Source organism: Azolla caroliniana, unplaced genomic scaffold (assembly GCF_043228905.1).
Source record: "Azolla caroliniana isolate FFs.n. ecotype wild unplaced genomic scaffold, voAzoCaro1.0.p SCAF_6, whole genome shotgun sequence".
NCBI classification, from domain to species: Eukaryota; Viridiplantae; Streptophyta; class Polypodiopsida; order Salviniales; family Salviniaceae; genus Azolla; species Azolla caroliniana.
The window spans coordinates 12269838-12283692 of NW_028230441.1; the positions used below are offsets into that span (position 1 = coordinate 12269838).

Here is a 13855-nt window from a genome sequence, read left to right on the forward strand (position 1 = left end):
CGATTGCCGATCCACGTCCGGATACGCGTTCTCCCTCGGGAGTGCCACGATCGCGTGGAGCAGTAAGAAGTAGCCGACAGTTGCACTGTCGAGCACCGAAGCTAAGTACCGAGGAGCGGCTGTCGCGACATGCGAAGCCATATGGTTGAAGCGGCTACTTAAGGACCTGCAAGAGGAGGTGTTAGCTCCGACGACGATCTACTACGACAACCTCAGCAACATCCAGCTCGTGAAAAACCCCGTTTTCCACGCACGGACTAAGCACATTGAGGTGCACTACCATTTCGTCCATGAGCGTGTCCTTTCCGGTGAAGTCGAACTTCAGTACGTTCCGACCGATCGGCAGTCTGCCGACATCTTCACCAAGCCTCTTGGTCTGGACAAGTTGCGGCAATTCTCAGGTGCGCTCGGATTGCGTCACCTCGACGTGCCAAACTTGAGGGGGAGAACAGTCCCGAACGACCAAGCAAGGCAGCAGGAAAGGAGCGGAGACCGTGACACCGAGTCGGTTGACTCGGTTGTCGAGTTCGACTTCGGATCGGCTGAAGAAGCCAAGGGTGGACCCGCATCGGTTGACTCGGTTGTCGAGTTCGACTTCGGATCGGCTGAAGAAGCCGAGGGAGGACCCGCAGAAAAATCCGGAAGTGGACAGAAGGGGAACAGCCGAAGGAGAGAGCCAAAGCCAACCACGCATGGGGAAGATGACGCCATCGAGGGCGAGAAGACCGAAGACAAGTTGGAGACAGCCAACTCGGACGAGAACAAAACCGATCGGACATAGCCGAGTCGGTTCGGATGTTTTATTCAGATACGCTGAATCAACCGAGGCCCAAGCGGAAGAAAAGGCAGCAGGAGAAGCATCAACACCGCAACAGCAGAAGAGCTGATAAGGGCCACATGAGCAGACAAGCCGACCAGAAGGGTCGAAGCGCGCGGAGTCGAACAGGTCGAGGAGCACGAGCGAGGCATGAAGCCAGGAGGAACCAGAGCTGTGAGCCCGAAGATCCCGAAGAGCCTCAAGTTGAGCTTGAGGGGGAGTGTTGAGAGACAAGCTCAACATTGGCCGGATTGGTTGAAGAAGCCGAGGACCGGATCGGTTGCGATCGATCGGTTAGGCCAAATGCGTAAACCGATACGCAGACCGATGTGTAGGTAGGGCCGGATCGGTGCGTAAACCGGGAGGCCATTAGGAAAGATATTCCGTGAGGAATATATTTGGGAGTTAGTGTAGGAGCTCTCAATGAGCATGGAAGTACTGTCAGTACTTCTGTTAGTCCTTCTAGGACTTGTATAAAAGTGTTCATTGAACACACACATGTATAGAGTAGTGAATAGAGATTGAGTATTTGTTGAATATAGTTCTTGTGTTCTCTCTCACTGTCTCTGTCTCTCCCGCATATACTGCGTAAGGTCAAGCTCTCCATTAAACCTGAGTTTTCTGCCTTCTGTTCGGTCTTCATACTTGCTTCCGCACGCTACTTTTTACAGTCGGCAACTTGCCGATCTGTATGAACATACCGAAGTTCGACTTTGCCGTTTAGGACACGCTCACACACAAAAAGGTAGTGCACTTCTATGTGCTTTGTGCAAGCATGAAATACGGGGTTCTTGGCGAGCTGCATGCAGCTCATGTTGTCACAGTAGATCAGGATCGGGGTCGGTACCTCAATCCATAGGTCTTGTAGTAGTCGCCGAAGCCAGATGGCGCTTCACAGGTGGCATTGGTAGCGCCCTGATATTCAGCCTCAGTGGTCGACAAAGCCATTGCTGGCTACTTTTTGCTGCTCCACGCAATAGTCGCGCTACCTAGAGAAAACATGTAACCGGAGGTCGATCCGTGATCCGATGCATCGCCGGCCCAGTTGGCATCGGTGTACCCGACTAGCTCTTCGGTTATACCATGCCGGTATAATAGTCCCCGGTCCTTCGTGCCGCTCACATATCGCAAAATGTGATGCATGCACAAAAGGTGCTCCATGGTCGGCTTCTGCATATGTTGGCTGATCACTCCGACTGGATTAAATTGATGTCGAGTCGAGTGATTGTCAAATATATAAGGGTTCCGATGATTTTTCAGAACCGTTTCTCATCGCAGGCCGGTCCGGAGTCATGACGGAGCTTCAGGGTCCGGTCCAGGGGTGTGGAGATCGATCAACATTCCGTCATGCCAAACCTGTATAGCATATTCAACACATAGTGTCTTTGTGAGAGCAATATGCCATCGGGGGTTCGGATCACCTCGATCCCAAGGAAATAGTGAAGGTTCCCCAGGTCCTTCATCTCAAATGCATCCGACAGCTGGGACTTGACTCGGCCGATTTCATCTAGTCCAAGTCCGGTGATGACTAGATCATCAACATACAGTAGTATGCAAACCGGACCGTCCGGACCTTGCCAAATGAACAATGAAGAGTCGAACTTGGAGGCCGCAAACCCCATCTTACGCAACCGGTGTGATCATTGCATTCGAAGCTCGGGGTGCTTCCTTCAAGCCATAAAGTGACTTCTTCAGCCGGCATACCGCAAACTTGTTCATCTTTGATTGGAAACCGGGGGGTTGGGTCATAAAGACCTCTTTTTGAAGATCGCCTTGAAGAAATGCATTCTTCACGTCCATCTGGTGAAGATGCCACCCCCTTGCCGCAGCAACCGCCAGCACCACATGAACCATCGTCATCTTCGCTACCGGAGCGAAGGTCTCGTCGTAGTCGATTCCGTGGGTCTGCACGTATCCCTTCGCCACTAATCGGGCCTTGTACTGGTTAACCAAACCGTCGACATTGTACTTTACCGTGTACACCCACTTTCATCCGATCGGTTTACAGCGTTGGGGAGGGTCAACTAGGTCCCATGTGTCGTTGGCATCAAGTGCCCACATTTCTTCCTCCATAGCGGCATGCCAATTTGTGTCCTTTGCCGCTTCTGCGTAGCTCTCTGGCTCACGCACTTCCGCCACCTTGGTTATGTACACATAGTGATGCGCCATCTACTCATTGTACCAGTACCGCGTCACGGGGTTCTTCAGGCGGGAAGACCGGCGTAACTTGGTATTACCCGGTTTGGGGCCCTTCTTGGCTGGTCGGATTTCGTTCCCGAATATCCGCCTTCATCCTTTCCGGAGTCGGATTCACTCCGATCCAACTCAGCGTTGCCGGTTTCGTATTTCGGCATCTTCTTTTTCCCCTTCTCTTTGCGCGTGAACTGTCTCGTCGGTTCCTTGCGCGGGGAGAGCACGACAGAGTCTCCACTACTCGTTGGTTCCTCATCCAGCTAGTCATCCTGACTCAGTTGCTCATTTGGTCCACTTAGCCGGAATGAGATCGAACTCTCTTCTAGAGTGCCGAAGTCTTCATCTTCTAACTGAACCGGTTAAGGCTCACTAGCCTCATCCTCTGGTATTGGGTCGGGGTCGGAAGTCGGAGCCGGTAAGGCATACCATGATGTCGCCTCATCAAACTCAACATCCCGGCTAACTCGGACCTGCTTCGTTCGGGGAATATAACATTTATACCCCTTTTGCTCATGCGAGTAACCGACCAGGATACATTTCTCCGACTTTGCATCCAACTTCCTCCGCTTCTCATCCGGCACATGCATATATGCAATGCTACCGAATATCCGAAGGTGTCTCAAATTCGGCTTGAGCCCGAAATACAGCTCATGCACGGACACCTTGTCACCGATCCGGTTTTGGATGTAGACGACCATCCGGACCACCTCCGCCCAGTAGAAATGGGGCATGCTCTTCTCCTCCAACATTGCCCTTGCCGCGTCGACAATCGACCGGTTCTTCCTCTCGGCCACACCGTTTTGCTCCGGTGTGTATCTACAACTAAACTCTCTCCGAATTCCTTTTTGCTATAGATAAATGTTGAATTGGCCGGAAAAATACTCTTTCCCACCATCCGACCGCAGCAACTTGATCTTCAACCAAGCTCTCAAGGTTCCAGAAACACTCGAAGACTTCGCTCTTCCACTCAATGAGGTAGATCCATGTGTGTCGGTTGTAGTCATCGATGAAGGAGACGAAATACCGAGTTCCGCCAAGACTAACGTATTGTGTCGGTCCCGATACATCCGAAAGGATTAAATCAAGCTTGTTATGGCTCCGGTTTCGATCAGTGGGGAATGGAAACCGGTGTTGCCTCCTGAGTTGGTAGGCTTCACAAATTTCGGCCTTCCAGCCGCTAAATTTCGGCAAACCGAAAACGACTTGTTTCGTTTGTAGGTCTTGAAGCCCCCGGTAATTGATGTGGCCGATCCGCTTGTGCCACAAGTCGATGTCCGATTCAACCTTCTGCCCTTTCGCAAACATAGCGGTGCCGACGTCATTGGTGTCAAGGATGAACATCCTCCCATCTCTACGCCCTTGCGCAATAATCGGGCCCTCTTCCTTGATGAAACACCCAAGGTGCGTAAACCGCACCTGCATCCCCTCCTCAACGATTTGACCGACTGACACCAGGTTCTTCATGATAGTCGGAATGTGTAATACGTTCATCAGCTTCCCCCTCTGTCCGACGTGGCTCAAAGGGACTTCTCTTATATGCATGATTGGGTGAGGAGAGTCGTCTCCGTTTTCGACGACTCCCGGTTGTTCCGGTTTCTCCAAGAAAGAGAACCACTCTTTGTGGCTTGTCATGTGATTCGACGCACCGGAATCAACGTACCACACTTCCTTCGATTTGGAAGTGGTCTTCTTCATCGAGTTAGCCTCGTGTTTCATCACCAAGGTTGGCCCTTTATCGGCTTTTCCGGTTTTGGATCCTCCCGATCCTTCAATGTAGTGCGAGTATTGCCAGGTCTCTCTACCGGCCTTGCTGAATCTGGATATGTCCGAATCGGCGCACTTCTTCCAGCACTCGCTTTCCCTATGGCCCTTTTTACCACAGTACCAGCATTCTGTGTCGGCCTTTGCTTGCCAGCCTCTGGAGCCGCCTTGACTCCCCCCGCTTGTGGAGGGTCCGAAACTGTTGTCAGCATGTTCTTTGTGGCTTCGGTCCTGCTCTTGCTGGCCACTACCATTGCGGGCTGACCCGCCTCCTCCACCACACCCATGGGGCCGATCCACCTCCGTGTACAGCATCAAGCTGTCAGTGGGTGCACTTGTTGAAGCACCGGCGTGGTTCTCCTCTACAAGGAGCATCGACTGTAAGTCGAAAAATGACGGCGTATTCTCCCTTGTACATATTGCCATTCAGAACGCTCTGAACTTAGACGGTAGGCCCCCAAGACAGATCTCCACCATGTCATATTCCTCTACAGTGACGTTGATAGAGGCAAGTGAGTCACAGATCTCTTTGATTCGGGCTGTGTAATCGGCCACAGAGAGATTTTTCTGTCGGACATTGTTGAGCTCTTGCCTGAGCTGCAGCTTCCTGGCCGTTGTGCTTGCGGCGAAAACCTTCTTCAGGTTTCCCCAAGCTTCTTTTGGCGTCTTGCCATCTCGGACATGGCTCAGTAGCTGGTCTCCGACACTGGACGCAAAGCAGTACATCACTTTGCTTGCCGCTTGTTCCCACACTGGTATGTCCTTGTGTGCCGCATCAGGCGCTGTGTCATTAGCTCCGTCGACATAGCCCCAATAACCATGCCCAAGCAGGTACTAGTGCATCTTGTATGACCAAGATGCGTGGTTGGATCTGTCGAGCTTCTCCACCAAGAGCGAGGTAGCCATTCCTCTATCCATCACTTCTCTTCCTGTTCTTACCGGGTCTTAGGGTTTGTCTCCAAATGTTAATGTCGGCTGCGGAGGTTCTCAACCCTCGCGCTCTAATACCTTGTAAAAACAAAGGTGCGGAAGCATTAGACAAATAGCTTAGCCGGATAGCAATAGAGAGAGAGAGAGAGATAGATAGATAGATAGATAGATTATATTATCGTCTTCGGAGGTCAAATATGACCTATGAGACCAAAAATATTACATGTCACGTGATACGTGTGAAGGTGAGTAGCGACTCACGATGCTCAAGAACTTTGCCAATGAATGTTGCAATCGAGAGTGCACATCGTGGTTGTGAGAGAAATTCGTGCAAGGATTGGGCTCCAAAGAGATGTGGAAAGCATGGCCGAATATGATCAAAGGCAGAGCATTGTATCAAAGTGTGATACTCAGACTCTCGGACTTGTTTAGGGCAAAGTGTGCATAGTCGGTCACTCTCATCACTTGTGCCCCAACGCCCCGTCTCACATCTCAATGCATGCGAGCTAAGTCGCATAGAAGCAATGGTTCGAATGGCAGATATTGGGATGGGCTCTAATATGTAGCGATGTGTACGGCTTCCCCGTTCCGCGAAGAATATGGTTTTGTAGTTAGGTGCAACATTTATGGTATAATGTGTGAAGCGTGAGCCACCACATTTTTCCCATGTCATGATACATTGGCGTTGCAAAAAGGCCTCATTTACAGAGGAATCTAGTGACGCATCATGAAGCAAGTGTCTTGCATCCCATCTACCAAACCATTTTTCTAAATCTTGCATCCAACCGGAACACAAAATTTTGCTTTTATGCGTCTTTTGGATCTTTTTGCTTGCTTCCCATGCAATTCGAGGAAGTCGATGTGCGGGGCTTTTTTGAATTTTAAGCATGTATTCAACAACCCTTTCCATGGCCATGACCTCAATGGGAAGTGATCCCGTCTCAAGGAGGAGGAGGTTGTAGGGCGTTTGTTTCTTAACTTGTAGAAACTTTGTGAGAAAATGTTTTTGGACATTTTCAAACTCTTTCCAAGTAGATTTAGGGATGCTACCGCCCCATATTTCCACCCCATAGAGAAGAACCGGGGTCACCAAAGTGTCGAAAAGATATTTCTTGAGGACCCAACACTTAATATCTCCAAGATTGCATGTGTTCTCAAATGCATAATATGCACGCTTACCCGCCTCTAAGCGGCGTGTAGCACATTCATTCCATTTATGATTTGAAGGAACTTCAAGGCCAAGATATTTGAAGCTTTCCACACATTCAAGTGGCTCATTGTTGTACATAATGCATGGTTTATCTCTTTTTTGACTCTTCACAAGCATAATCTTTGTTTTAGAGCTATTGACACTTAATTTAGTATGCATGCAAAATTTTTCCAATGCCTTCATAAGCTTTTGTGCATCTCCTAAAGTATTTGCAAAAAGCACTACATCATCCGCATATAACAAAAGCATAATCACCACATTCCCAATGGCAACTTCTTCAACACATTCTTCCTTTACAAACTTGGCAACCATTTCTTCTAACTCATCAATGCATAGACCAAATAATGTTGGTGAGAGTGGGCATCCTTGCTTAACACCAATAGTGCTATTGAAAAAATCTGAAAGTCTATCTCTCATACGCACACAACATATAACCTTCTCATATATTCGGGAAATTGCAAGCATATATTCACTTGGCACCTCAAGTTCTTCCATTCGCCTCCAAAGATGCTCACGAGGTACCATATCAAAAGCTTTCTTGAAGTCTACAAAGCAACAATATAAACCTTTACCTCTAAGGCGACTTTCCTCCATTAATACTCGAAGAGTGACAAGATGATCAATTGTGCTATGGTGTTTTCGAAAGCCAGCTTGTCCATAAGCTCTCTTACCATTTTTTTCTGCCCATACACTTATCTTTAATTCCATTATACATCCAAATAACTTTGCCATTAGTGAGCCAACCATGATGGTTCGATAGTTGTTTACATTATTTACATCTCCGCCTTTATGAAGAGGTTTAATCCAATTTGTAGTCCAATCATATGGCATACCATGTTGCAATGCATCATTAAACATATCGCATATCCATATATGTGCTTCCTTTCCCGTCCATTTGAGCATTTCAGCTTTTATACATTGAAGATCACTTGCCTTTCGAGAGGCCAATTTCTTAAGCCCTATGCATATATCTTCAATTGTAAAGAAGGGAGACATATGTGAAAGAGAACCATAACACATCATCTTTCCGGCAAGAGATAACTCATATAAATTTTTACAATGCATAGACAAGTCATGAAGAGTTAAGTCACCATAACTCTCAACACGTTTACCCTTTAGATTTCCCCAAAATTTAGCACATGCATGTGCTTTCTCTTGCGTTTGGAGAAGTTGTTGAGTAACTTCCCATATTCGTCTCTTTCTTTGAATAAGCCTTTTATAGTCATGCAAATGCTTTTGATAATTTTCTTTATCCTTAACTACATCCAAAACCATAAGGCACTTTCGAGCTTCATGACATTCTTTATCAAACCATTTTTTCTTACATTTCTTGGTGCATTTCCATGATGTGCGATTGGTCGAAAAACATTTGTTTGTACAAGAGAGAATGACATTCTTAAAAGCTTCCCATTTACATTCTAGTGTGCCACCATGTTGTGTCTTTGTCATTTGTAGCATATCCTCAACCATCTTGGAATACATGGGCGCTCGCTTAAGATTCATGCTCAAATGCATTTGTTTGCTATCTTCAATAACCTTCTCGCAATCAAACCTATGCATACATTTGAGATCAATGCATAAAGTCCTATGATCGGACTCCGGTGTCCATTCTCCAAGTGAGAATTTATGTATACGATCCAAAATACCTTCGGAAAGTAGCATATAGTCAATCACACTATTTCCATTGTGTTTTCTACATGTAAAGCCGTTAGTATTGGGCCATAAGGAAACACCATTTGCAATGAGCAATCCGGTACTATTGCACATTTGTAGGAGTAATTTCCCAAATTGGTCCGGATCTTTTTCATCGCTAGAAGATCGACTATACATTTGCATATCCTCTTGCATCCTTGAGATATGGGGCATCAAAGATTCTTGTGAATCAAGTTGGAAACTTCTTGTACGAGCATTCATGTCACCAAAGACAATAACTTCCCCTTTGGATTTGAAATAAACAATATCATCTTCTAGATTTGCAAAAGGTTGATCTTTATCCAAACAAGCATAGAAGTTAGAATCTTGATGAGGAATGTAACATCCAACGACAAAAGTGGGTGAATCATTAGGTGTTTCTATTTTGAGCCATATGTAACATTTATGTTCATCATTTTTTATGATTGACACATATTTCTCTATTTCCTTCTTAATCAAACATGCCACCCCTCCTTGTCCTCTTCTTTGTCTTGGATTTTTCTCCCATATCAAAGAGTGTACATTATAGTTTCCTAAACCTTGAATCCTTTGAGTATCATGCTCCCATGTTTCAACAAGGAGTGCGATATCCGAGTCATCGATGAACTCCTCTATGCCGAATCCCGCATTCCATGGGTATCCATTGCAATTCCAAAAACATAGTCGTATAAGACGTGGTTTAGTCTCATAGGTCACGTGTCCCTATTTGCCTACATTTCCATCTTTAAGCACATCCTTAGCCTTATTTTTCCTTTCTTCATATGCTTTACGACGGGCATTTTGTTGTGAGATAGTACGATCTTCACTCACAAAGCATTGCATACCTTTGAGGTATACCCAACTATTTTCGAGTATGATCCGCCGCTTAGTATCATCCGTCATTGTGCATACAATGGGCCTTTCTCCGGATCGAGTAACACCATGTTTCCCAACTCGGTGTGCCCCATATACATTCACATCCGACATCCCGTAATGCATGCTAAAAAATTCACCAATGGCCTTTCCGAGGGAAGCGGGTGTTTCCATACTCTCCTCTTTAATCCCACGGATGACAATGTTCTTTGATCTTCGTTCACGCTCTTTCAATTCTTGGGCATCTATGCTTTCTATATTCTTCTCTTGATGCATCACATGCATATTAGATGAGTTTGATACCCCATCCCCACCACATACATCGGCCCATGATTTCGTTGTACATACATTTTTCATCTCACTTACATCCCGCCTCATCGTGTCTAATTTTTCTTCTTTTAAAGCTTCCTTTAACTCAATCTTATTAAGGCGCTCATTCATTTCAAAAGAAGCTCTCTTACATTCTTGAATCTCTTCTTCAAGTTTTGCAACCACTTTCTTAAGACTTTCATTCTCAAAGGCAAGAGTTTGGAGCTTAGCATTCTCTTTCATTAGCATCCTAATCTCTTCACCTTGCTAGAGAGAGAGAGAGAGAGAGAGAGAGAGAGAGATTAACACACAGAGTGTATGCAAGAAAGACAAAGAATGAGCAGAACGTTAAAAGTCTATTACAAAACAACAATAGTTCTCTGTATACCTACAACGTGCTCAACAACACTATTTATACAAGTCCTAAGAGGACTAACAGAAGTACGATGTACTTCAATGCTAACACGAGGGTCTAACACTAACTACGAGACATTAACTACCTAGTACTCTAGGCTGCTACTAGGCTTCCGGTTACTGCTGGATCCGGCTAACCGACTCCCCAGCTCACCGGCTCACCGATCCGGCTCATCCTTCCGGATACCGATCCGGCTCAGGCTTATTTAGCCGATCTGGATCCGGTTGAGCTTGTCGCTCAACAAATCCGTTATGAGACCATTGGGTTGTGCTTTGTCCTCTAATAGACTACCTAGTTCTCATCTATCTTTTGCATACACCGCCTTTAAGAAGTACAAAACATTATCTCCTTCTAGAAATGTTTGGTCAGTTCTCAAGAGACGATTGTACATTTGGTCAAATTCGGTGTACACTCCCGATGTGTTCATGTTCTTCCCCTTCTTCTCTATCCACTTCATCAACGTTGTCGTGCCTTTCGGCTCCGGATCGTTTGCGTGAGTCGGGTGGGAACCACCGGGGTTTTGGACTAGGAAGAGGAGAGTTTTAAGGCTAATAAGAATATAAATATGTTGTAAGAAAGAGTTATAGCAAACTCGTGAATCCCACGAGTGTATTGTATTAGATTAATCAATATGAATATAAGAATATAAACTTCGGTTGAAAGAGAATGATATAGAATTCTCGTGAATCCCACGAGTATAGTTTATTAATTGGTGTTTTAGGAAATATATCCAATTTCCCAAATATTTTTCACACCTATTACACTGTGCTTCCCATCCTTATGTAGTGATGAGAGAGACTAAGCATAGCTACATGCTTTTTTCTAATATGTTCATGCACACTAAATGTGCATGTGATGCTTTTCTAATCCTTGCTTTTATTTGCTAAATATAGTGCTCATACACGCTAGATGTGCACGAGTCACTTTTTAGTTGCTTGCGTTTTTTCTATAAAATATTCACACACTCTAAAAATGCACGATTTACCTTTTAATAAAGGTAGGCGCAAATAAAGCACTTATAGTTATTAAATCTATTTATAGAACACTAAAGATAAGGTAGTATAATGGTAAAGTTGAGGTTTATTTACGTGGAGGTACAGGGTTCAAATCCTGCCCTATGCACGTGATAAATATCTTGATATTCTTATTTTATTTATTTATATGTAATTAAATCGGTTATATTATTTTTACTTTTTCACGTACTGTACGAAATACACTACGACAACGTATGACGAGTCATCCTCGATGCATCTTCAAGCATATATTCAGCCAAAAGAGCCCTTTCAAATCCCACCCATGTTGTTTGGGCGGCTTGAATCTCCCTTATATGCCCTTGTAACCCAATTGTTACGACATGCTCGAAGGTTGATATTTGCTTCTCTTCGATGACATCACATTGTTGCATCTCCGTCTTGTATGTAGAGAGAAAATCCATAATGTTTCTTCCACCAAATTGGCTCACTATCTCAACGGTTCAATCGATGGCCTTGTCTAAGCTTGCATCATTATCTCAAGCTCTTGTAATATGCTCGACAATAGCCACCAACGTTTCCACTTCGTCAGCTTGGGTGTTTGTCGAAGAAGCCATCTTCTAACCTTCTATTTCAAGCACTTGATCCTTTCTACCGCCTCTTCACATCAGATTCACCACTTTGTTATGTCGTGAAAATCCGTCACTATGTGTGGATCGTGAAGCGGAGCCACCGGGGTTATGGACGGGAACGAAATAGGGCTCACACGCATAACACAAGGAAGGTTTACACAAATAAGGCACAAGTATATCGAACGTGTTTGTGAAAAGGAGAGGTGCATGGGCAAGCCTGAATCAACCCCTAGTCACAAGGCGAATGAATGTGTTAACTCTTCGGGCCGGACAATGGCCTAACACAGGGTGTCTACGGGAGACACTTCACCAAAGGGTGTTACGGCAACCGGATTAGACTTCAACGCTTAATCCGACTTAATCAAGTTACTTATTAGGATCGTCTTCATAACACGCGTAAGATATAACAATTAAGACAGAACGGCAATTAACACAGAGAGATAACAACGCTTAAGCTTTCATTAATTAACCGCTAACTATTACATTGTATCCGGGCCTTTAAATAGGTTTCCAGTCTGTATTACAAAACGGTGCCCTCCGCACCTGTTCGGGATCGGTCCGGATCCGGAACGGCATACCATTTTCGGTCCGTCCGTCCACACTCGTAGCTTCATTACAACCACATTCCTACTACTTAATTAGCTCTTCGTTTCCCACTCTGGACTCCTTTCCCGGCCGGTAACACATGGCACGCCTGTGGGACAGTACCTTGTACGTCGAATCCACAACCGACCCTTGCTATTCTTCGTCCAAAATGTCCAGAATGCTTTGTTCGAGAGGCTCCAATGGTTCATCTGGAAGTGGTTGTTGTTGTTGTTGTTGTTGTTGCTCTGTTGCTGTCTGCTGCGGCGGGTCCGTTGGTGGTTGTTGCGGCTGCTCCTCCGGTTGTGGCTCTGACACCGGCATCTCCGTCGTTGCTCCCTGCGTCGTGGTGGTCTCCGGTTGACTGGTTCCCGGCTGGCCCTCAGCCGGCGACGGTTCCTCATCACTAAGGTTAACCGTTGTCGCTTCCCGTGCTTTTTCTTCCCGCACCATGGACCGCTCGTAGCTTTCAAACTGGATTTGAGCGTCCAGCCTATCATCGTCCAGCTGAACTACGACCTGCTTGACCTGCGCCAACTGTTCATCTGCCAGGACTTGGAAGTCGTCGGCCAGCTCGTCCCGTATGGCGGTCAAGTCCTCGGAAGTCAATGTATAACAGTCATCTCCTTCCTTTCGCCGGTTTGCCACATCTGCCCGTAGCAACTGGAGTTCCGCCGCGTTTTTGTGCCCACTTTGTCCACCATTTTACGGAGCTTTCATCAATCAAGTGTTTCGTCTGATTCAGCCATGCCCGGAGGATGGACTGAATCCGGCTCGTTCCCAATTGCGATTTGGTTTCCGCCGCTTGCCGTTCCTCCTTCAGTTGTTTGATGATTTTGACGTTGTCCTCCGCCTGTGCCTTGTAATGCGTCAATTGCCTTTGATATGTGCTTTGTAATTTCTGCAATACTGTTGACGCTCTCTCTTTGTCTTCCTGCTGCTGCTTCTGGAGCTCCATCCGGACCTTCTCCGCCTCTTCCAAGCGTCTTGTATTTTCCGCCCGTTCGTCGGCGATCGCCGTCGCGGCCCGATCAACTGCCTGCTGGAGCTCGGTCATCCGTTCTTTATGCTCCGTTTCCAGCCGTTTGTAGTCCCGGTGCAGGTGCTCAAAATCATCCGTCTTTTGCTTGAGCCGTGTGTTGATCTGACGACGGGCCCGGTCCTCGCGGTCCTTCTGCTGGCGGAGCTCTTCCTTTAGCCGTTCAATCTTTGTTTCCGCCGTTTTCTGCAGCTTGTCCTTTTCCTACAACACTTTGTCTTTCTCCTCCTTTAGCCGGTCGTACGCTTGATGGCCTTTCCGGAGGCTCTCCTCTGCTCGGCGGAGGTTCTCAGCAGTCTTCTTTAATTCGGCTTCGGCCGCCGTCTTCAATTCTTGTTCACGGCTCCTTAGCGCGTCTTGTGCGGCAAGTTCCTCTCTCAATTCCGCAAGCTCCTGAGCTTGCGCCGCATCTCTCGCCGGAACGGTTTCCGTTGCCGGGGTCTTATTGCTAT

At 46.5% G+C, this 13855-nt stretch overlaps 1 protein-coding gene across 1 annotated transcript; it reads right to left on the reverse strand.

The window, feature by feature from the left end:
• Positions 1-5197: 5197 nt before the first annotated feature.
• LOC147863105 (uncharacterized) lies at positions 5198-8537 on the reverse strand. The gene is made up of 2 exons (XM_087321772.1): positions 6167-8537; positions 5198-5259 (listed from the first exon to the last, which is right to left on the reverse strand). The coding sequence occupies exons 1-2, from the start codon at positions 8469-8471 to the stop codon at positions 5198-5200; spliced, it is 2367 nt and encodes a 788-aa protein (XP_087177898.1). The 5' UTR covers positions 8472-8537.
• Positions 8538-13855: the final 5318 nt, after the last annotated feature.

What these genes read in the sequence shown, in the direction of transcription:
- LOC147863105 (XM_087321772.1), bottom strand. Translation starts at nt 8,471, where the DNA reads ATGCATAGGTTTGATTGCGAGAAGGTTATTGAAGATAGCAAACAAATG. An exon ending in GACGGGGCGTTGGGGCACAA is followed by an intron (nt 5,260 to 6,166) that starts GTGATGAGAGTG and finishes ACGTCACTGTAG; the next exon opens with AGGAATATGACATGGTGGAG.